The 24,720-nt window shown below is 42.6% G+C and overlaps 1 protein-coding gene across 8 annotated transcripts in view; it reads right to left on the bottom strand.

Annotated features, from left to right (window-relative positions):
* The window catches only part of TMCC1 (transmembrane and coiled-coil domain family 1), a 114,188-nt gene that overhangs the window by 48,326 nt on the left and 41,142 nt on the right, over nucleotides 1-24,720 (bottom strand). For 6 of the 8 annotated variants that reach the window (XM_050312717.1, XM_050312715.1, XM_050312720.1 and 3 more), the window contains 2 exons: nucleotides 16,447-16,503; nucleotides 13,153-13,400 (listed from right to left, as the gene is read on the bottom strand). In XM_050312717.1, the coding sequence (XP_050168674.1) occupies nucleotides 13,153-13,359 (207 nt within the window). In that variant the 5' untranslated portion in view covers nucleotides 13,360-13,400; nucleotides 16,447-16,503. The other 2 variants (XM_050312723.1, XM_050312714.1) reach the window with 2 other exon arrangements.

The raw sequence follows: 24,720 nt of genomic DNA, 5'->3' as shown, positions 1-24,720 counted from the left end.
ACTGATGATAACGACATTCTCCTTTGTCTCTGGAGCCAAGGCCTCGCACTCAGCATTTCCAAACCGATGTTTATTATCTCCACAGTTAATGCATGGCTCCTGCTCTGACTGGAGACACATGCAGCTCTTTGCCTTAGTCCCCTGTCACTGGGCTACTGCCACTTTTTCCCCCTAACATTACCTTCCTACAGCAATTCATTCCTGTGTAATACCTTAACTGGTGAATTCTTATCTCTTTATTCAGGAACATGATGGAAAAAAATCAGATTTCAGTAAAAGCCATCAAATTTTATTTTCAAATTTAAAATGAACCTGACCTAATAAACTATGCCTCTATCTGACATCCTTTCATGAGAACACAAAACACAATTAGAATTAATCTTTAGTACAAAATATTTTATAACTAACTTTCTTTTAAAAAATACTCAGTAAGAACTGAATTGTTTGTTTTCAGTTTTTAGCATTTTTTAAAAATTATCTTTTAGCATTATATAAAGCTAGCAGGAACACATATGCACGAATGTTACATCAATGCTTTACACTTGTAAATGAAGAGGAAGGCATCTTACTGATAACCTCTTACAGAGGGACCTTTTGGAGTAACCAAAAGGAGAGATATTTTCTTACTGCAGGTTTGTAAGATAAAATTTTCATGCCTTGAAACCTACACATTCTCAGGATCAACCCTTTCAGCTTATTTTTTATATAATTCAAAAGAAAACATTTAAAGATGCCTCAGTGTTCTGGATTCCTTATTGTGAGCCCTGAGCTCTCTGCATAGGGCAAGGGGCTACTGTAGAAAATGGCACTGGAGTTAAGAAAAGTGTTTGAGTACTGTTTTCCTGGGTTATTAGATTGCACTGCTTCCACAGTGTACCCCATGTATTTTCCATGAATCCCTAAGTTCGCTGCGGATTCAGCGCTCCCCGAGTGGCCCCAGCCGCGTGCTCTTGTAGCGCCCCTCCGGGACCGACGAGCCTGTGCGGGACAGACCGACCCGCGCGGGACAGACCGACCAGCCCGCGCAGGACAGACCGACACGTGTGGGACAGACCGACACGTGTGGGACAGACCGACACGTGTGGGACAGACCAACCCGCGTGGGACAGACCGACCAGCCCGCACGGGACAGACCGACCCGTGTGGGACAGACCGACCCGCGTGGGACAGACCGACCCGTGTGGGACAGACCGACCCGCGTGGGACAGACCGACCCGTGTGGGACAGACCGACCCGTGTGGGACAGACCGACGCGCGGGACAGACCAGCCCGTGCGGTGCTCGTGGCCGGTCAGTTCCGTGCGGTGGGCAAATCCTGCGCCAAACTGCCACACCTGCACCAAACCACCACAACTCCACCACACTGCCATACCTGCGCCAAACCCAAGCACCTGTGCCAACCCCCAACACCTGCACCGCTACACCTGCACCAAACCACCGGCACCAGTACCGAACCACCCCAGCAACCTTTCCTGTCACTGACTGGGCTGGCATTTCACAGGTCATCTCATTCCACCCCCCGCCACAGGCAGGGACACCTTCCACTATCCCAGTTTGCTCCAAGCCACGTCCAACCTGGCCTTCAATACTTCCAGGTTTGGGGCAGCCACAGATGCTCTGGGCAGCCTGTGCCAGTATCAAAGCCCTTCACATTTAAGGATCACCAGAAGAGTCACATATTTAAAAGATGCCATCCCCACTTAAGAGAATTCTCATTAAGTTCACAAAGTTGATTGAAAGGTAAAGAGAAGCTTACGTCCCTCACCACAGCGCCCTGACTGCCAACAGGAGCTGCAGCTGCCATCACCATGTCCTCACATCCCTCAGCCCCAAACACTCCTTGCCCAGGCCTCCATGTCTGCTTTAGTTCAGGCAGTCTTACTTTGTGTATGACTCACCTGTCCTGTACACTTTCAGTGCTGGCAGACAGTGGGACATAGACATAGCACGGCTTAGAGTAAAAACTACTTCCAGTTTTACCAGGGACTGCATTTCTGTTCCTGGCAGCACTAGTTTGCTGCCTGAGTACAGCAGCCTTCCAATTCTCTCCAGCAAAGTCATGGCCTTCCCATCTTCACAAAATATTTGAACACTCCCCAGTAAAATCTCCTTCCTTCCTGCACACTGTGGGACCAGGCGATTAGATCAGCTCTTTTATTCAGGACTTCCACCTGCAAACTGCACCTGGCAGATTAACACACCTGGCGGTGCCACAGCCCTGCCTGCTCTGAGCACCCTCAGTGTCAGAGTACCAGACATGTCTCTTTCTCCATCACCCACTTTCCTTTCATTCAAAAAAATTGCAAAGGAGCTACATGGGCTACTGCAGGGGAAAACCCCAAGTTTTAACCTTAATTTCCAACTAAATTATGATTAGAATTACCACAGAACTGCTTCAGAAAGCACTCATGACAACATTGCAAAAATGACTAAAAATCAGATACATACTGCAGTCAAACCTACAATTAGAAATTACTTGAAAGGGTTTTGAGTTGCCATGGAATTTGATATTAGCACAGCAACTATCATAGACAGGTCTGCTACAGTTGAACAGGCAAACACAACATTATTTTTAATTTTGGTGACAGCACCAGAGTTAAACACAACATGGAAAAAGATGGTTCAGCCCCTTTTCTAATTGCTCAAAGTCACCATTTTACTGGAATCATCTGTGGTCCTAAGGGAGATTTGGGGATGATCTTGCATGGTATTCTACTGTGAAAGATGTGGACCTGTTAAAAACATTGGTTACACAATTGTCGTGGCTCTGCAACCTGTTACAGCATGCCCCTGTCTCCAGGGCTTGCTCTATCATGACTCAGCTGTGTCAGCAGAAGATGTAAGGCTGAGTTTCAACAGCACTGCTTACAGAAGGTTAAACTTTTAGCCTTGTAACTGAGCAACCAAGTAACCTCCTAGTGAAGGGTTCCAGATGTTGACAACTTGAGGTACCTGCATACCTCCACCTGCCCAGAGCGACATCACCAACTGCAGAACCAGAGGAACAGTGGAAGGGTGAGTGTAATCTGAAGGAAGGGATTATAAAATAAGAAGTGTGTGTATAACATTTTGACAGCAATAATAGTTTTTTTACGTAACAATGAAATCTAGACTAATAATGATTAGACCCTTCAGATTTCAGTTATACTAAAATTAAATTCCAGCCTCTCCTTATACAGAATGTGCATCCCTTGCCCACAAACAAGACTTTGAGCCTAACACCGCTCTCTGCTGCACAAAGGTCACTGTTCCCAGCCAGGGAAAGCAGCGCCTGGCACAGCATGGGTTTCCACGGCAAGTAAGCAACTGAAGATTAATTTCTCAGCTTGTGAAATAATTCTCAGCCTACTCCTGACTTAGCTCAACCTGCATTAAGCCATTACAGTGATAGGCCAGTATCTTATCTTGCTGAAAGATGTAAACAGTGCAACCCTTTCACTCTGCAGTACACCAGAGTCAGGCTGGCTTTTCGGCTGGGACAAGGAGAGCGGCATGGCTGGGCCGGAGCTGGGGCTGCCCCAGCCATACCAACACACGGTTCCAGCTGGGTCTGCTGGGAGCACAGACCTGTGGCTCCAGGGTGTGCAGCACCACTTCTAAGAAAGAGAATGGATTCCTCTTGTCCAGAAATGCTCCCTGTGCACTGTCCATTGAGGTTCTTGTACACCTGGCTGTCAGGGTACAGGTAATCCCTGTTTCACCCTCCCAAATGAGTACGAGCTCTCCCTTCACAGGAACTGTGCAAGTTGATGCTGTTTGAACGTGACTCAGCCGCAGATGATGAAAGTGAAATCATATCTAACATTTCCAGTCCTTTACAGACAAAACTACAAGATGTTTTACTTCAATCAGTTACAAAAAGATTTACAAAGTGTTTACTACCTATGCAAGTTGAATGGGAGAGCCAATGCTAGACAGAGTATAGTGCTAAGATTGCTTGCTCTTTGCGGAAAAGGGTTAAAGCCAAAGTCATCTTTTATAGATCCAGGACATACTGTTCATAGCCACAGTGGACTTTCCACGTGGTTTTAATGTTACAAAAATCTCCATTTTTTGTCTTTTTACAAGTGTTTGTCCCATGTTTGTTGCATGGTGTTTAGGACAGAAGAATTTGCAAAAAAAGTTTCTGGCAAATAAATTACTACTTTAGAAGACTATTTACAGTTGGAGAGAAATTGTTCATTCTTTCCCAACTCTGCTATATATACTGAAAAGGTAGCACTTCACTGCCTTATGTTAACATGCAGTGTGCAGACCAGTGCGAGCACTTGGAAAGAGTCATTATAGGCAATCGGGAAAAGCAGGTTTACTGCTAGTAGGTTTTTGATACTCTTGGGGTAAATATCACCACTGGAAAATACTGATGCGGCTGCAAACTGAAGACTGTGAACTTATGCCGAAAGTATATGTAGTCATTTTTTAAAATGTGGACAGTAACAGAATATAGATTTAAGTTGCTAACCAAAATCCAAAGTGACTTGAAATATTTACGAAAATGACGGTCAAAACTGACAAGCAGATGAGGACATGGGAAGTCCTGGCAGGATGCCGCAGGATTGAAGTGAGCCTTGGAAAGCTGCTCTACGAGGATCCTATCCCAGGACAGCAAATCCTTTCTCTCATCACTACCGCGACCCTAAGACAAGCAAATGGCAACCCGGAAATGTCTGGGCCTAGGAAGGCAAAAAACTGCAAATCCACCAGACAGTTTTATACTTAATTAAACCAGGGTAGTCTGCCTTCTAAGTAATGCCAGAAGGTGTCAGCCAAGGGCTTCCACCAAACGTTCCAAATCGATTCTCTGTATGGAAGTCGGAGTGAATAACTTGATCTCACTATGGCCACGCTCTCACACCAACGCTGGCGCCATGCCCAGGTGACAGCAGAGCGTACAAGGACCTCCTTGGTAAAAAACCCAATGAATGAGGAGGTTCCACAAGGCCAAGTGCTGGGGTCTGCATGTGGGTCACAGCAACCCTTCATGGCATGGATAAAAGTTCACATGGACACAACTGCTCACCAAAGTACTGCTAACTTCATCTTTCAAACATCCATATTGTTCTGTTTGTCCATATCTTGACACATAGCGTATTCATTACCCCACAAAAAGCTCTGTAAGTAGAGGAGATCCAAATGAGATCCATGCAGGCTCAATCTTTTTCAAACAACCACAATCCTGATTTCTCAGCTCAGTGGGCTTCCTCTACAAGAAAAGATCTATGCAGGAATATTTAAATTTAGACTGTTTGAAATACAAGAGTAAGTGAAGTATCTCAGTAAGATTTTAAATATTACATTATTTTCCATGTTATGACCATCTCGTTTCTCAGTTTCTATACAAAGTCTGACAAATGCAGAAGGATTATTACACACGGGGGAAAAAAATACCACCACCACCCAATCAACCCAACCCCCCTCTTGGGTTAACAATAAAACATTTTGAGGAGATTAACCTTCTACACTTTCTGAAAGTGTATTTAGTGGGTGAGGTTGTTTGTGTGTAATGGGGGTTATAGGCATGAAAAGGAAAGGGCAGGTGTATCTAATCAGGAGATAGCTGAAAACTGACCCTGTCATGTGAAATAAGCAGGCTGCAGAAAGGGGAAACTCCTCAAAAAGGAAGAGCGAAGCTTTGTGAGACATCTGACATGCCAGAACTTCTGGATCAGAAGTGAAAGACAGACACTGGCTGTAGCTATTTTTAAAAATGCAACATAAAATGACAAAACTGTGCTCAGCACACAAAGAAAGATGATTACAGTCTGGCTCATATAGCTGGAACAAAGACACAAGGAAAAAAAAGAAGTGGGGTGAAAAAATGGTGACAGGATAGGAGCTTTCAGAGTTTAAACAATCCAAGACAGAATAGAGGCAAGACAAGATGATATCAGTACCGTATCTCTTTACCATCTTTTCCTTGTGCACAGCGTTCTGCATGTGATGTAGGCAGGAGGGGACTGAGGAGCAGGCTGGAGAACTCAGCTCTGAAAGGTTTCCTGCTCTGGGCTCTGCTCTTCCAAAATTGCTCCAAGCCCATGTGGCCTGAGTTTTCTAGTATACCAGGGAATTTAACTACAAAATTTCTTTTTCACTTTTGGCACTTACCTTACCGACATGGCCAGGCTGATAAAGAGGTTTTTTCCTTTTCCAAACTGTATCTTAGACACAGCACCTACTGTTAAAAAGCAATGGTAACAGCACCCAGCAGGACCAAACAAGCACGCAAATAAATCACAAGCTTTAATTAAGCTCAGCACAGCATTTATGTAGGTAGAATTGAGCATAAACTCAAAGTACTGTGCAGCCTCACACAGAAGGATGAAGATCAGGGCTTGACGCCACAAAAAATTGAAGATATGGAAATAGTCTGGATGTGTTTAACAGGTCTTCAGCTTCAGTAGTAAGCTAGACTGAAGCACGTGGGCTCCTGCTCATCCATGCCTGACAAACAGATCTGCAACAGGTAATGCTCCTGCCACACCAATAAGAAGCACTGACAATTCCACAGCAGCCCACGAAGGCATTTACAAGCCTCTGACAAAATATAACTGAAGGCTAATTTCTCAGCAATCCAAGTCTGCTGACTTCCTACATCTACCTCCTGCAGTCACAGTCAAATCTTACAAGCAGTGCCTGCAGTGAGCCCCGACTGAGCCCATCGTCTCCTGCTTCAACATACCGGCGTGCAGGTACAGAGCACGTGAAAAGAACAAAGTGTCCGTTACTTTTCCCAAGTGTCAGAAATCTGAACACTGGAAGAAAAATAAAGAAAGAAGGGAAAGCAGAGCAGGAATTTCTGCTGTAAGAGCAGTGCCAGCACAGCGGCGGAGGTGACGCCGGAGCACGGGCACAGCCTAGGGCAGTTCAGCACCCAACAGGGCACAGCCCTAGAACTGCTGGCACACCTCCACCACCGGCAGGAACAGCCTGTGTCACACGACAGGGGAACATACCAGCAAAGCAAATGATGGCAGAAGACAGGAATCAGAAAACTGAGAGTTATACTTCTTGACTACAAATTCGATGTTATGCAGTTTTCGTCATTATTAAGTCACAACTTTTCCATTCTGTGTGTTGTTTCTTTGTTCCTTGTAGCTTGTATAACCCATATGTTCACAACAGATGGATCAATGTTGTAGCTCGGTGACATTTTTCTAATTATAGGTGGATTTATGAAATTCTTAAATACTTTCAAAAAGGAAATACTCTCTGCTGAGGCAAGGTGAGTCAGCATAGCTTTGCTGTCAGCAGCAAACACCAAAACCAAGGAAGTGAAATTGGTAGGGTTTCATTTAAAAAAAAAGATCACAAACTTATTCAAAAGATGAGATTCCAAAGAGCTGAAGGAGACAAATCGGCAAAGTAATGTGAAAATGAGCATGAAACAACAAAAAAAATGATCAAATGAAAGTTCAGTGTAGACACGACACATACAGGCAAGAGTAGAATGCAGGGATACAGAGGACTCTCAATGCTGATCACTGTTGAGTGACACTTCAAAAAGATGATTTCTATGTCGTAATCATCATTAAGTAATCTAGTCTCAGTAAGATTAAATAAAATAAGAAAATTTAGGGTTAAAGTAACACTGTGTGATATAACTTCAGATGTCTCAGAACTTAAAAGACAGTGTTTAAAGTTTGAGTTCGCACTGAACTTTGTTGCATTTAAGTTTGCTCTGATGATTTCAGATTTTTCCTGGCTCTTTACTAATTCTCATTTGAAGTGTGTTGTAACTGATTTTGCAATACAAATTGCTGAACAACATTTAGCAATTTAACAATTCATGAATTTAGTCATATTCCAACAGTGTGGCAGCCTGAATGCTAAGTTATAAGGCTGATTTACCAAATGCTTTACCATTTTGCTTTACTGATTTCACTGAATCACAAACCAAGAAGCTTTGTTAATAATCATATCAGAGATTTAAAAATTATACGTAGCTGATTATAAACGCATTACATCTCTATACTGGAAATTCAGTAAAAGCTGTTATACGTTATATAAAGGTGTATAATCATCTTCACTTGACTTGCAGGTCATCTACCATTAATCTGTATCTTCGAGTGGCATCAACGTATCTACAGACCCATCTACGTATCTACAGACCCATCCCAGCCCAGACAGCACGTCTCAGACCAAAAAACCAGCAAGGTATTATGTTAGTATGGCAGAATACATAGTACTTCTCATGAAATATCAGACAACATTCTGTCCTTCTCCGTGGAAAAAAACCCATTGTTTGTATTTTCCAATTTTTACTTTGTGTTCCCTGTGAAAATCAAGTCAAGGGCAGTTCATGCGATTTTTACAGCTCCCAACATTATGCAGATGGCATAACAATATTGCAGCGGTCTTAGTCTTTCTGGCTCTTAGAGGAGGGAGGGGATAGAGATACCCCCCTTTTGAGTGTGGCACTAAGCTACTGAATAACTTCTTCAATCCTTGTGCCACACTGTGAGGTAGTGCTATTTATATATACATCTGCTCTTGGGAGATAAAATGGGGTACATCACCCAGACTTGGCAAAATTTTCCATGAAAAGAAAGAATCCAACTCTCCCACCAAACTCTTTCCCTCTCCTACAGACAACAGGCATGTGCGATGTGATTTCTGTACCAGGGATTGGGACTCACATCTCCCCCTCATTTTAGGTCACATTCTCCATGGCAGTATTTCCTTGGCCATGTCACTTTAGACCCACAGCATACATCTTTACTGTCTGCCACAAAAATGCTGTGAACATTAAAAAGCACTGGAAATTCACGGAACTGCACAGAGGGTTATGGAGGTCTCTGGTGGTTTAGTCGCCAAAGGTGCCCTTTCCTCTCACATTTAATTTTCCTCTTTCAGACTCCAGTCCCCTCTCTCCTCTCTCCGACACAGAGGGGAGAAAGCCTGCACAGCCCCAGCGGGGTGACTGCCTGGAGAGGCCCAAGACGCCCATTCCTAGCCCTTTCTCCGTACAGTACGCTGCTCCAGAGGAACAGCAGCTACAGCAGCAGATGTTGTAGTATGCAATTGCTGTCAGAATGCAATTACAAATGTAGAATGCAATTACTGTCAGATTAACAGTTCTCATTTTTCCAGTCACTCCTGCCAAGTGATCCCAGTGGTTTCCAAACTTTGATTGCACACCCGAATCAGTACAAAATTTTTGAGCACAGACTGCCAATACATGTATGTTTATTTATAAACTATATACACCCACTACTGAACTAATACAGTAGGCCCATTATAAAACATACACAGAAATAGAAATTAAAAAGGAAAAGAAAGATAAAACAAACCAAAAAGTATTTCCTTCCCACACTCCAATAGATTGTCTTGCCCACACCACACTTTGGAGATCACCAATCCAGCAAAGGTGGTAACATTTCATCAGACCATCTGCATCATTGGGAGGACGGACACCTCACTCCAGGTCTTTTCCCATATTCCCATATTATTTACTTCCCATATTATGCCTGTCCAATCTCCCTGCTCATACACAAAATAAAGGAAACTACAGTTTTAAACCAACAAATCAGATCCTGTTTCATAAACTTCAGTTGCTGGGTTCGGGTACAAACTCAGAAAACTAATAACTTTCCCCAAAATTCTCCTGATACAAAGATCATGAGTTTACTGACAATGAAGAAAGAGCCCGTATGCAAATAAACCTGAAGCTACGATGAGGCCTCTTTCTGAGGTTTCTCAATGGCTCGACTGGCATGGCTCAACTGCTAAGTTAACCAACCCAGGAGAATACATGTTTTTCACAACTACTTTAGTACTAGTTCTGTTCTTTTAGCTGTTGACAAGAAGCAAAAGCTCCAGGCAGACTCCTTCAGTGCTTCTCCCAAGAGGAAACTTTACTCACTGCCTTAGACTGATATTATAATTTATAATTTATTATAATTTTATAATTTATTATAAATTTATTATTATATTTATTATAATTTATAATTTATAATTTATTATAATTTATAATTTATGCTAATACTTGTAATTACCATCTATGAATGCAAGATATCCTAATTTCTGGATGGCTATCAGGGAAATCACAGAATCACAGAATCATTTTGGATGGAAAAGACTTAGAAGATCATCAAATCCATCCTGTGCCCCATCCCCACCTTTGTCCCCCAGCCCAGAGCACTGAGTGCTGTGTCCAGTCCTTCCTTGCACACCTCCAAGGATGGGGACTCCACCACTCCCTGGGCAGCCCCTTCCAATGCCTAACCACCCCTTCCATGAAGAAATTCCTCCTGATATCCAACCTGACCCTCCTCTGGCATAACTTGAGGATGTTCCCTCTCCTCCTGTCCCTTGTTCCCTGGGAGCAGAGCCCGACTTCCCCCTGGCCCCCCTTTCCTGTCAGGGAGTTGGAGAGAGTGAAAAGGCCCCCCCTGAGCCTCCTTTTCTCCAGGTTGAGCTCCCCCCCAGCTCTCTCAGCCACTCGTCATATGACCCACTCTCCATACCCTTCCCCAGCTCAGGTCCCTTCTCTGAACATGCTACAGCACCGTAATTTCTTGCAGTGAGGGGCCCAAATCTGACTCCAGGATTCTAGGTGCAGCATCAGCACTGCCCAGCACAGAGAATAATCACTGCCCTGATCCTGCTGGTCACACTATTCTTGATACAAGCCACGTGCCATCAGCCTTCTTACCCATCTGGGCATACCCAGTTCATGTTCATCTGGGGTCACCAGAGCCCCCAGGGCCTTTGCCACTGAGCTGCTTTCCAGTCACTCTGCCCAAAGCCTGGAGCACTGTGTGGGGTTGTAGTGACCCAAAGGTAGGGCCTGGCACTTGGCCTTTTTGAACCTCATACCATTGGCCTTAGTCCATTGATCCAGAGTGACTAGATACCTCTTCAGAGGAGGGATCTGCAGCGGGGTGACCCCCACTAGGTGGGTCACCTGGTCATAGAAGGACCAGGCTGGTCAAACAGGACCTACCTTTCCTAAATCTGTGCTGGCTGGGTCTGATCCCCTGGCTGTCCTGTACGTGCGAGAGAATCACATCCGAGATGATCTGTTCCATGATCTTCCCCAGCACTGAGGTCAAGCTGACAGGCCTATAGTTCCCTAGATCTAACGGATGGGCATCACATCTGGCAGCTGGTGAGCCAGAACTGATGATAAGATGAAGAAGAACTGCTTGGTGAGCTCTTCTGCTGGCTTCCTCAGTACCCATGGATGAATACCATGTGGTCCCATAGACTTATAAGTGTTTTAATGGCTCAACCAGTCACTAACGACTTCCTCTGGGGTTACAGGGGGTCCATTCTGCTCCCTGTCCCTGTATACCAGCTCAGGAGGCCCTAAGGATTACCAGCCTTACTACCAAAGACTGAGGGAAAGAAGGCATTAAGTACCTCAGCCTCGTCTTTGGTGACAATGTTCCCCCCGCGTCCAATGAAGAACGGAGATTTTCCTTGGCCCTCCTTTTGTTATTGATGTATTTATAAAAAGCCACATTTTTCATTAATTTTCACAGCAATGGCCAGACTGAGCTCTAGTTTTCACCTAATTTTTTCTCTATGTGACCTAATGATGCCCTTGTACTCTTCTGAGCTGCCTACCCCTTCTTCCAAAGGTCATAAACACTCTTTTTTTCCCCTGCCTTTCCATAAAAGCTCCCTATTCAGCCAGGCCGTTCTTCCCTGATGCCTCATATTTTGGTACATAGGGATGGTCTACTTCTGTATTAGATTTCTTTCTAAAGTGTGTCCAGTCTTCCCGGACCCTTTTGTTATTAAGGACTGTTTCCCAGGGGACTCTCTAAAGCAGTGTCCCAAAGAAGTCTAAGCCCATCCTCTAGGTGTCCAAGGTAGAGGCTTTGCTGACCCCCTTCCTTACTTCATCAAGAACTGAAAACTCCATCATTTTGTAGTCACTGTGCCCAAGATGGCCTCCAACCACAACTCCCACCAATATGTGGAAAACGTATCACCAAATAATCCGGACAGATTTTCATTTGGAATATTTCAAAGTAGGCTTTGAGGGGAGAAAAAAAGCCATACAAGGGAACAATCACTCTGCAGAGGCAAGGCAACCTCCAGTTGACTGAGATCTTATTCAGCCCCAATCCACCAACTAGCCAACAAAAAAACTCCACAAAACTGTAGTATATAAAACCAAATTTTCAAAACCAAAAATCTATATACGCCTCAGGACCACGCTATCTCAATAACATCAAACTCTCCAGAATTGTTTCTCTTGGTCCAAGGGTCATGGTCAAATCCTCTTTAATTAAGAGCACACGAACCAGACACCAGTTGCACAATGCTTTCTATCTTTATCAAAGGGCTTGTCCTCCAATGAACAAGCCTCCAAAGATTTTTAGGAAAATAGAGGTTATAGCTAAAGTTAAATCAGAAAGCTATTCTCCAATAAAACAAACAAAAAATCCCCCCCAGAATCCAAGAATGTTTCAACTAAATTGATCTGGGTGAAGAGAAAAATAGTGAGATAAATGCTACTTCTTGTTATCATCAATAAGCTGATCTACACAGCTTTGCAAGGACAAGTCACAGAACAGAGACTGTCATTTCAGTGAATGCTTTTCCCACACAGGCAAGACAAACTGAAGGAGACAACAGTGATCCCTTATCAGCAGAGCAGCCAGGCTGATCTAAACCATGTTCAGGCAACTCAGAAGTGGACGTCAGTCATAGGCTGCAGCCCATGTTCCCAGAGCCTCCCAACAGCCTAAGAGACCAACAGCACCATCTACTCCAACTGGAATTCTTTGCTTTTATCAAACACACAAGAAAACGAGAGAGGAATTAAAAAAGCCATCTAGGTAAATGAAAGGTTTTCTTGCAGGAACTAGCTAACAGTTGCTAAGGAGCACTACTCTGGCTGCTGCTCGTCCCATCACTTCTTGTTTGATTGGGGTGTGCCATCCAACCAACCTAATGTGTTTCAAAAGTAGCTCTTGTTTAACTGATCAAATACATACAAAAATCAGCCACCTGTCATGTGAGAAAATGACTAATGCTTGCATCTTTTAAGCTCTCTGCTTCACCACTGTAGAAGCTTTTGAACACAGTACCATTAGTGTCTGCTGAAAGAAACCTGCTTTTCAAAACAAGATTTCAAAGGGCTTAAGAAAGCATACAAGGAGATCATAAAGATCAAAGGTAAATCTGAGTAACTTACTGCTGCTGCTGCTGCGGCCTCCTCTCCACCTACATAGATAGAAGAAGCAATCTCCATCACGGACAAGTTTGTGGGAGCATCTGTAGTGGATGATGATCTGGGCCGACCTGACTGAATATCCTGGGCAGACCTTCTGTTGATCTGGGGGCTTCCTTTTGGGGCATCTGCCTTGCCCCACCTGCTGTGCAGGCTCGTCCCTCTCTTCATTTTAGGTGGCACTCTGATCTGCTGAAGCACCCGGTTCAGAGCTGTGGGGTGGGTGGAGACACCATCAATTTCAGCACAGACGCTTTGGCTTTCCAAATCCAGATCAGGCTCCAGCTCACCCTGAGCTTGCTGCACATCATGTGGAGAAACGGACGACCTCCTGCGCTGATGCTGGAACAGGTGCTTCAAGCCTTGACCAATGACATTAATGTTCTCCAAAGCATTATGCGTTATTTTGGATAATTTTTGCTCTGATTCGTGTTGTTTTTTGGTCTCTTGATCTTGGGATTTGCCTCCAGGATCAGGGTCATCACACAACTGTTCAGTGCCAGAGGGCTCCATTGATGACACCCGACAGGTTTATTTGACTATTCATACATAAATATGTCTCCTGTCTTTAAAAGGCTTGTGTTTATTTTGAAAATGCCAAGATTGTCAGCCAATTAGGTGTGCAATTGCTTCAAGAGTGACTACACATGCAGCTGTGCCTCGGTGATCTCATGCTTATCTAATGTTAAACAAAAGAGTCGTTATTACCCATCCATGCAGCAAGTAGTGGGTTAAAAATCCAATGTGCAAAACATGCCATTAACAAAACAAACAGTTCTCGGAGCACCCCTCCATGTGGCATTAGTTGCATTTAGGCTAATGTGAGCAGAAGCCAAAGCTTGTGTGAGACAAGTCACTCTTTGCCTGGGGGAAGAAGCCCAGCACAGAGCATACAGGAAAGCAAGAAAGGTAAAAAAGCTGTTCAAAAGGGGGAGAAGCAAGGAGAAATCAGTGGGTTTTTGATTATTAAGAACAAGCCCACAACAACATCTAACAGAACATGAGGTTAAACTTCTGAAGAGCATGTTAGTTACTTTGGTAGAATTACTTCTGAACTTTGTCAAAGATTTTATATTTTGTGCTTTAAATGTAACATTTGCTTTGCCTACCTGATTTTCCTGTAGAATGCCTAACTTCCAGTATTTAACACATGCAAGAAAACAGAACATTTCTGAAGGAGTTATTAATTTCCAAATAGCAAGAAATGGCTTATTACTGCCAGCATCCATTGATGGCACTGGAAACTAGATGTGAAAATCTGCCTTCAGGTGAGAACAGGCAAATGAAATGCTTTTAATTGGCATAGTCTTGTCCACAGCTCTCAGAGAAAACAAGAATGCCTTTTTAAAAGTAGATTAAGCAACCAATGTGAAATGGATCAGCACTAGGCATGTGCAGTTCAGCCTCTGGCAGATGAACCATGTAGCTTTTTTCCAAGAGCTCAACTCGCACCATTCCCTGGACTAAGGCAAGACTGGGTTATACGACAGTGCAGCTGAGCACTTGTACAGCAACTACCATGGGAGAAAGTCAGCAAAGAAATGGGGAAGAAAGGGAGGAAGAAGGACACAGTATCCAAAAGAGTTTCACATCAGCACCATGAGATCACATGCTCAGAAGCTGACCCCTGTTTTCTGCAGGAGAAAACTTTGATTAGGCTTCTATAAATATAGAAACCAGCTCACAGAGGTCTACCTCAATCTTGGCAGAAAGCAGTCTGTGCTTTAAAAAAATTAATTGAAATGCAGCATATGTTTGGGATTTGAGAGCATTCATTTCTATCCAAAAACAGCTGCAGAAACATAACACATTGAGTTTACAATTGGAGTACTCTTGATTTTGTGCATCTGAAGCCTGACACAATGGGTTAAACAGACATTCCAAAATGCCTTCCAAACTGCCATCCAAAAATATCAGAAGAGCTGCCTCACTCTCTCTTTTTTCAAGTGTCATTGCTATCAGCTGGAGAAAAGATGAAACTCAGTGCTTACAGAAAACAAAACACTGGAATCATCCAGGATTTTATCTCAGTACTTTGAAGATGCTGTAAGCGTTGAGTCTAAATATGCTGGTCAGTTTTATCAGTAACACATTAAATGTAAAGTAATAGTATATGTCCAAGAAAAATATATTTACCCATATTCATACAGCAATTACATGGCAGAAGAAAAAAAATGTGCAAAGAACATATTTACATATTTAACAAATTTATGCTTTGGGGAAAAAAACTTCACAAAACTAGATTTTAATTTTTAACTGACAGAACAAATGGTTTAGTGAACAAAACTGTCTAAAATAGCAAGAATCCCCAAATTATTTGCTATATAAAATACAAACCTGACAGTTGACCCATAACTGCCTTTCTCATTTTAGCTAATTAGCTCAGCATGTATTTTTTAGTCAGGACTCACTGAAGAACTGCAGTTCTTATCCAAGATGACCAATATACTCTATAAGTAGGATTTCTGATCTCCTGCATGCTCTCTATCCAGATTACCATTGATAATGATGTTGGTCTTAAACAACATCCCTTCAGTCTAACTAGAGTTCCATGCATTATCTGCTAGAAAAAATTAACCTGCTTAAATTAACCCTATGGCAATTTACAAACCAACCTGAAACAAATCAGCCCACAGTGAGCTCAGGAACAAGGCATGGCCACCCTGTGTATTCTGGGACAGATTTCTGAAATTGCACTGACTCTTTGAGAGGCTGCTAACGGGAGCTTTGTAGTCATCTCCTATTCCTATTTCCATAAGAAGAGTCTGTTTGAGCCTGAAAAGAGCTTTGCAAATTGCACATCTGGTACGAAGATTCTTAAAACTACTTATTTGTTCTAGTAACTACTTTTTGGGGAAAAACTAATCATAAATGTAAAGAACTGTGAATTTGTAGAATTAATTAGAACACATTTTCATTAGAATTCAACTTTTGTGCTCTTTTTTTTCCTTCAACTTTTTTCCTCCAACAACCACCTTTATATTCTGTTTGGGAGGAATCAGAATACTTTATAGCATCAAGTTCAAAACCATAAATTTCTTATATGTAAGAGAATATACTACATCAGGGACAAAATTCATCATTCCATATGCAGCCACACTGAGCAGATGTTGCAACATTATTGCATCCCAGAACATGCTAATACAGTCCTTCATTTGTGCAATTATTTCATGGGACCACTGGGAAACAAAACAGTTTAAAAGGAAAAGCTAGTAAAGCCAACATTAGATAACTGTGAAAGGATAAACTCATACTTGCCTCCATTACTTGCCCTTTAGCATGGCTGATCCACAACAGTCCCTCCACTGAACAGAACTGCAAAAGAAATTGAGTATGAGATATAATTCTGGAAATGGAAGGAAATATGTACACAAACAACAAAGTGAGTATGATTCCAACTTCTACTTTTTAAAAAAAAAATTATTATTTTTTCCATTGAAATGCAAGTGCCCCTGGAAGTTGGACCATTTTAAACTCCTTCAAATCACTGAAGGGATACAAATATAACTGAAGTTAAAACTGAATCTTACAGAGTTAATCAAGAAGTTCTTGTGAAGGAACATTTTCTCTTGAGGCTCATGGCCACTACCACGTGCTGAAAGCGCAGGGAGATGTCAGGACTTCAGCCTGCAAGGTCAGTCTCTGCACAAAGATTTTATTTTCTCCTCCTATTTCGTCATTCAAATGCTCCAAGCACAGGTCAGTCAGCTGGCTCTTGTTTACCTGGAGTTTACCTCACAGGAGGTGAGAGCTGTGAGCACTCGGACACACCTGCACCGGCCACAGCTCATCTCCCAGGGCAGCCCCTGTCCCCCAGCCCACCCCTGCCCCCTGCCCTGGGCATGGCAGGGCCCACACACCCAGTCCACCTGCGCCGTGACCCTCACACACAGGGCTCCAAGGTGTGAATCCCACCCGGGCACAGCCTCCACACCCGAGGACACTCAAGAGGGAACAGAGCATTCCAGTGTGAATTCCAAGGTCTGTTTAACCTTGCTGTGACCAGCCCAAGATAAGGGCAGATGCTTGCCAGGAGATGACAGGAGGGCAGCTGACAGCAGACAGACTGACTGCATTTCCCTATCCAGACTCACAGACTATTCTGAAACACAGCCAGATAACCCAGATTTTCCAAAGGTGATTAGTTATTCAACCAGTTCTTGAAAACAGGGACACAAGATTCAGAATACACTATCCTTCAGAAGAACACTACAAGAACTCTGCATGACTGGGGTATTTTGACTATTTTATTACATGCCAGATTTCCACCTCCAAGACAGTAAGAGAGAAAGAAAAGGTTACTCAGAACTACTGAATTGGGATGCTAGAATATGGAAAAAGTGATGACAGCAAATATTAAGAACTTAGAAAAAATGAATGAAATGCATTTTTGAAAAAGATTTTGACATAGAAGAAATTTCATTTCTATACTAGCATGAGTGGGAAACTAAGCACAGTATGTGAAGTATTGGTCACACATGAGGTGCCGCTAACAGAACTTCAGAACCACTCTATTTGTCTTTTTCTAGTTTTAATGTCATTTTTTATTTACAAGAACTGTAAGAGCTTCTGTCAGCAAGATCTTCAGAGATATAGAGATACACCCTATGACACTACAGGACCTGCAGGTCAACAGGTCTTTTGGCTCAAATTAGTCCACAGCTGCCATAGTGCAGAGTCCAGGTCCCAGAGTGTCCACAGGTGGGCCCCAAGAGGTATAGGCACCAAAAGTACCTGTACTCTCCTGCGGAGGACAAACGAAGGAAGCAGGAGGAGTACAGGAAATGGCGTGCAATGTGTGAAAAATGCTAAAAGGACTCTTGCCTGATGGCACGGACGTTTGCAGGATGCGTTAATAAACACCTACAACAGAGCAAGAACCCTTCGTGCTGTCGTTGCCTCTCCTTTCACCGGGCTGCGGCACTCTCCCCCCTGCAAATCACAGTCCTTGCTGACACACCACCAAACCACCCATTTTCTGTCAGAAGCTCCATTTTTTTCTGAACTTTGAAAAACTACTGCACTGGGCTAATCAGAATTCCTTCACTTCCTGGTACTTACAAAGTGTACACACCGTCTTAGCTTTATTTTTTTTTCCAATTCTTTCCAATATTTTGTAACATGAAAATTTAAAAAAATTTGATGAGTATCAGTCTGAAAAGACTCTGGCCCATTAGATTTTAGTTAGACTTTTTTGAAGTGAAAGTTTACTCTAAATTCATTGGTTTAATTAATTTCCTTCAAAACCACAGTTCTTTGTAAACAAAATGAACTCCGAAGCTACTACTAAAACCCACTTCAGCACTGACTTATCTGCAGCTGAAGTACTTGTTACAGATACAAACAGTAGAGAACTGAAGAAATGGGGAAGAAAAATTATTTTCCAAGGAAAGGAAACAGAAAAGATTCTGCCTTTTCATAGAAGATTTCAAATATCTATTATTTATGCTGTACTTGCACACCTTCAACCCTTAACATTTATGCTGAAGTACAATTACCTAAGGAGTCCTCACATTTCTTTTATTCCATAAACAGATCAATTTAACAGCTCATCACAGAGTTGACATTGCAGTTAGCAGGGACCTCCCCCTATTTGGTAAAATAAAAGTATTTGTCAGTTGCTTCAGGATAGGAGTGACTTTTACTAAGAAATGGCCCGGCTTTGCGAAATCCCAGTTTATTTTCAGAAACTCATCCCAAAATGGATTCTGTATCTAGGCAAACAGTTCAGCAGACAGACTAAAGGGGCAACAGTCAAACACTGGAAAATCACCTACTATAGGAATTGGGAATCCTAGCAAGTGCCTTATATCCACAGGAGGATTAAGATATTTTAAGCACCATTGTTCAGCAGTGACAAGTAGCAGAGCAAATAAGGAGAGAGAGCTCTGGGTCTTCACAGATAATACTGTCAGAAAGAAGAACTTGTGTGAAACTGGAATGAGTGTGAAATTCAAGGGGGCTGTGGTCTGGAACACATTCAAAGAGGAAGACAACAGTAACAGAGTAAATAATTTGACTCAAGAAAACAATTGGATAGTGGCATGACTACCCAAACCCTGGAAAAAACATGCATTTTTAGCTATTATAATAGAACAATTTTGAAAAAGTCTGAACAGAAAACTGGGGTGAGAATGGAAGAAAACATAAAAGAAATAATTAAAAGCAAAGACCACAGGTGAATGGCGGAATACAGGGGGGAGAAAAGACCAGAAAACAATACTATTTTTTTAATGGAAAGGGTACCTGTAGTTTTACATACATAATTCTTCCTCACCTTCCTCCTCCAAAATTCACTGAAGAAAAGATTTTCTGGAATTCAACTGAAGTCCAAAAGAAAAACCAGGAACACAAGATATACAGATATACAAAGCCCCTCCCCAGACCAAGACCAGAAAGAGACTATGGCTGAAAGAGTTGTTAAAGGAAAAGGCTGGCACTGTGTTCAGGTATGAATTACACGATTTTTAAGATATTCAGGGAAAAAAAAGGCACTATATCTGAGCCAATGCAAAACAATGAGATGTGTCTCCTAGAATCCTCACAAGTCTAAGATAGCTTTATACAGTCCAGGCACTCATTTGTCAGGGGTGAGTATGTTACAAGGAAAAAGGAGTGGAAGCAGATCCCTGAGGTCACTAAAAAGGCATTAAGAATTCTCCTCTTCCTCCCTGAAGCAGAGATGGGGAGGGAGAGTCACCTTTTCCCATGCCTTCCCATATAAATTAACAAATGGCCATTTCAAACTGCTCATCAGCAGAAGATTTTTATGCTTTGGCACACCTAAATGTGCTCACCATTTCTATTGCCATATCCATAAGTGCTCACACTGCAAGGGCAGCATGCTCAGACATACCAGAACGTGACCTTTCAACACCAGCCTCCTCTCAGATCCACATCCTGTTGAAACAGTTCCTTCCCATAACTTTATATTTAATACTGCTGACCAGCAGAACTATGAACATAGTTTATGTTCCTGAAAGCTCAAATATTAATGCTGTAGTACAAGAAAACTGCATTCAGGTCACAGATGAGCAGATACCAAACACTGTCTTAGTGAGAGACAGATCCCCTTCTCCTTCCAATTTCTTTTTTAAGAAACATTTTCCTGAGCACACCCATATCAGAATCAAGCACTTTCAATACCATCCATGGACAACCTCTAAATTACTGTTCTCCTGTCAAAGTATTACTCACTCATTGCTGTCAATGTAAAATAAAGACCAGTGGTTCTTCTACAAAGTCAGAAGTTCACATCTAAGGGCCAATGACATCATCATCCAAGATAAGGCAATTTTCCGCATTTATTTGAATTATAGTAACTCAGAGTAACTGGCTTTCAGAAATGGTTCTGGTGCTTTGCAGTACGACCAATTGCCACGGACATTTTTTCCACCCCTCTCTGAACATTCAGTAACTCCGTGGGTTGTCTGAATCAAAGCTATAAAGTAGAAGTCAAGACTTCAAAATTAATAACTACACAGAGGCACCAATATATAATCATTCTGAGTTTGCTATATGCTGGAAACACCACATGGAAACCAAAGCAAAACATTTCAGCTGCATTTCTACAGCATGTGATCTGTTCATTTATCAGATGCCTTTCCTGACTGCACTGCTGCGTCTAGAGCTGGTATTCCATGGAGTGGGGCAACACTGCTGGTTCCACAGCTCAGCAGAGCTTCACCCTTGATGAAATTCTTAGCTACATCAAGTATTTCTAGGTTTATATTACCATAATAGGTGAGCAGTCTATAAATTCACCCTTGGAATGCTCCTACATTATACTCAATTACCTCCCTAGTTTTCCGGTGAAAAAAAAACACAAAAGAAACATCAAGAAACTGCCTTAAAGTTGTGAGACTTTCAGAGCAGAGAACCAAACTTAAAATTTACCCTTATAAGGTTCATAGTATACCTTTATGATCTCTCACTGTTGCTGCCTTCGGAATTGTTTATGAACAGTGTACAGCACTGTAACCGGAACCTACCAAAACCACTTGAAAAATATTCTTTTCTGGAAAAGTCTACATATAGGCTCTCATCCGTCAGCTTAACAAAACCACTACTTCAAGAAAGCTAAATGAATGCTAAAGAAGGATTTAACTGGACCCTTCTGATTTGTGGACATTCGCAATTGCATACATCATACACATTTTCTAGAAATTTTTTTGTGAGTGCACTTACAAATTCAGAGACAACACTAAAAATGCAGCCTGCAGCGATTTTAGAAGAAAAACAAATTGGATGGAATATGGATATATACAAAGAATTCTCACAAAGACAGTCTGCTTTACTAGACTCAAGAGGAAACTTGCAATTCACAACTGTGTTGTCTGCTAAGGGAGGGCTGACAGATGACACTTCCACTTAGTTTAGTGGCCTGTTTCATCAGAAAAGCCACATCCTCACCTATTCTTCTTCAAAACCTAATTGAAGCAAAGCCAAACAGCAGCATTTCCTCAGGGACATCTCTGCTTTCTGTGAAAGAGAAAAAAGTTGCCCTCATGTTCTACAAACCAGGCAAGTGCATGCTCTGAATTCAGGGCTTCACTGGAGGGCACAATCAAACCACGACACAGTGACAGGGCACAATTACTCCAAAATGGTGTTATCAAAAACCACCTGTCTGAAGCTATGGCCCCAACAGCTGCAGAAACAGGAACTCACAGGAGCTTCTGCAAGGACTCATCAAAACACAAGTGATTTCACTTTCACGATTCAAATACTGCATTTTGTAAACAGAGAAACTACCTTCCCTAGAGGACAAGAGTGAAGAAGTATTAAGCAAATACTCAAAACATAAGGTCTTTCACAAAGAAAACAGCCTTGTTAATAAAGAACAAATAAACCAGTATCTCTCTTTTGCAATCCTGGTCAACATTAGCATCAGCAAAAAGTAATTTTTCCTTAGATGCATGAATGTACTTAAAATATGAGGAGAAGAGCTCCCAGCTCAGCAGACAAACAGTGAAGATCTGCGTATTAGTTGTGGGGATTTTAATAACGTGACTTAACTCTCTACATTCCAGCATGCAGTAAAGTCAAACAATTGCAGTGAGATTACCAAGGACTCGAGCAGGGAAAACAGTGACACAGACATCAGTCCCAGGTGCACAGCCCAGAGAGGCAGCAGTGGCTGGGCCCATTCCCGTGCTGGGGGCACACTCACTGCAGCTCAGAGCCCCACAGACCAGAGGATGACCAGAGTGTGAAGACGAGTGAATATCCGTGATGCTTTGGAAAACTGCGTAGGGAGCAGAGAGAAAACGTGATCATCAGCACAATCTGCTCCGCTCTCTACTCAGAGCTGGGGAAAGCTCCAGGCTTCTGTGGACCATGACAGGGAAAAACTGCAAAAGCAATATACACTCCTAAGTGTCTGTCTCATTTAAAATGCAGCTTGAAGCACTGAGACCTGTTCGTCAAAACTAACCCCAGTTCATTGTTGGAAGAAACCATTTTTTTAAGCTGCTTTATCAATTTTCACTACTGCAGAGACCTACAGCAGCAGCAGAATGTTGTAGCAGAAGCCACTGTGTCACTAACATGGTTAAGATAAGCTTTTGAGGTATTCATGTCACAGGTAGGAGTCTATACTGAGCCTCTCCAGAGTAGCAGAGCAACAGTAAAAGCCTACCTTCAAATCTCAAATGGATTCTACACATGCAAAGGTGAAATGAAGCAATTCAGTTTCTTTTAGCTTCCCCTCTTTAAATAAATCTTTCACTAGAATGCACTCAATTCTTTGAAGCATCTCAAATGTTTCTGTGGTCAGTCGCACTCCTACTATCGACTTTTCTATCAACATTTCCATTATTTGGATCTGATTCCTCAGTCTCTGGAAAAACACAACATTACTAGGCCATGGCAAGCATTTTGGCAGGATCTTTTCAGGAGAGGAAGGGGCAGGAGAGGGAGATCAAAGCTGCTCTTATCTCCTCATTGCCTGTCTGAAAAGAGATACTGCCACTTTCAGTGTGTCAAAGCTGACTCAGAAGTCAGGAATAAGTGAACTACAAAGTGGAAATACCGGTACTTTCTTTCCACTTCCAACAGAAGACAAAAGGTTACACTATAGCTATTTCTGGCATTATAGAGAGACTTCTAAGCATGCTAGTCACACAAAAAAAGAAGAGATGACCTCTCATTTTAACTCCTAGCAGATCCATCTTTGACAATGCCAGCATTGAAGCTGACAATATTTAGCACCTCTAGTTTTAAAAGAAAGGTTTATTCCAGGCTTGGAGTTGTAAGCAGGTTAGAGCAAGCTAAATTAGCAGGCTTGTAAAGAAAGATATCATCTACCACCAACCCACACTATGTGCGTTTTTAACATGTGCTTTTAGCCCTGAATTTTGGAAAGTATCATATTTACAATGACTCGTGAAAGAAGAAAGCAAAACTAACCTGGCATAGAGTGGTAAAATACTCCCCCTGATGACTCAAACCCAGCATTAATTCTCTGATCTTTGAGAAGTGTTGACTCAACCCACTGACAGTACAGGACAGATCAAATGAAGTTTTCACTTGGCTCAGCAAAATCACAATGCCATTCCCACTGATTCAGTACTCTGCGTACTGGCATATAAAAGCCTTCCACCAACACTTGGCATCAGATGAGTTACAGTTTTCAAAAACTAACACATACCATACCTGGTCCCAAAATGGGGAAAAGTCTACTAAAATCCAACCCACTGATAACCATCCCCACACTGCAACCCAGACCTCTAACAGGTCTGCCCTACACAGTGCACCTTAGCCTCTCTCTGCTGCCATTAAATCTCAGACTCTAAGGAAGCACCACATATCTCCTGTGTGATGGTTTCCTCCATGTTGTTGAGAATGATACCTGAAAAGCTCCATGGTCTGAAGACCACTGTCATTGCAAAAGTCTGCCTGCAGGCTGCAGAACCTGACAGCTCTTTGCACCGGTATTGCTTAAAACGTGACACAAATCAGGTAGGACAGAAATTCTGACCAGAAGTTAACAGCCCTCACTAACAGCTTATGCTGCCCTACTACTTCCAAACTGCTTTTGTAATTCACAAGAACAGCTTCATCCTGCTCTTCAAAAGATCACACACCCCTCCTGAGGCACACTCACACACCCCTCCTGAGGCACACTCACACACCCCTCCTGAGGCACACTCACACACCCCTCCTGAGGCACACACACACCCCTCCTGAGGCACAAAGACACACTGTTGGGGCTCTTCTCAAGTGCCAGGGAAGGAGACAGACACAGCCACAAGTCCCCATCCCCACAGAGCAACACCATTTGGAACAGGAGCCACGTTAGCTGTCTATCAACTGCTACCATACGGAGCTGTGAATTCCCTACTTTTTTCACTTTTTGGACTTCTGCAATAAAAATACTGATGCCCATCTATGGTCCTTTTCTTCTGTTAGATTTAATAATGTGTTTTTAGAGAATACACGCAAATTGCACAAACACAGCACAGCTAAAGAGCCACACTCACAAACATGCTGCTCTTCAATATCCACCTCCACATCCAGCTGCACAGAGAC

The sequence above is a fragment of the Myiozetetes cayanensis genome, unplaced genomic scaffold (assembly GCF_022539395.1).
Source record: "Myiozetetes cayanensis isolate MyiCay16 unplaced genomic scaffold, myiCay2020 scf18, whole genome shotgun sequence".
NCBI lineage: Eukaryota > Metazoa > Chordata > Aves > Passeriformes > Tyrannidae > Myiozetetes > Myiozetetes cayanensis.
The sequence above is the reverse complement of the archived record's forward strand: the minus strand, read 5'-3'. Positions and strand labels throughout refer to the sequence as shown.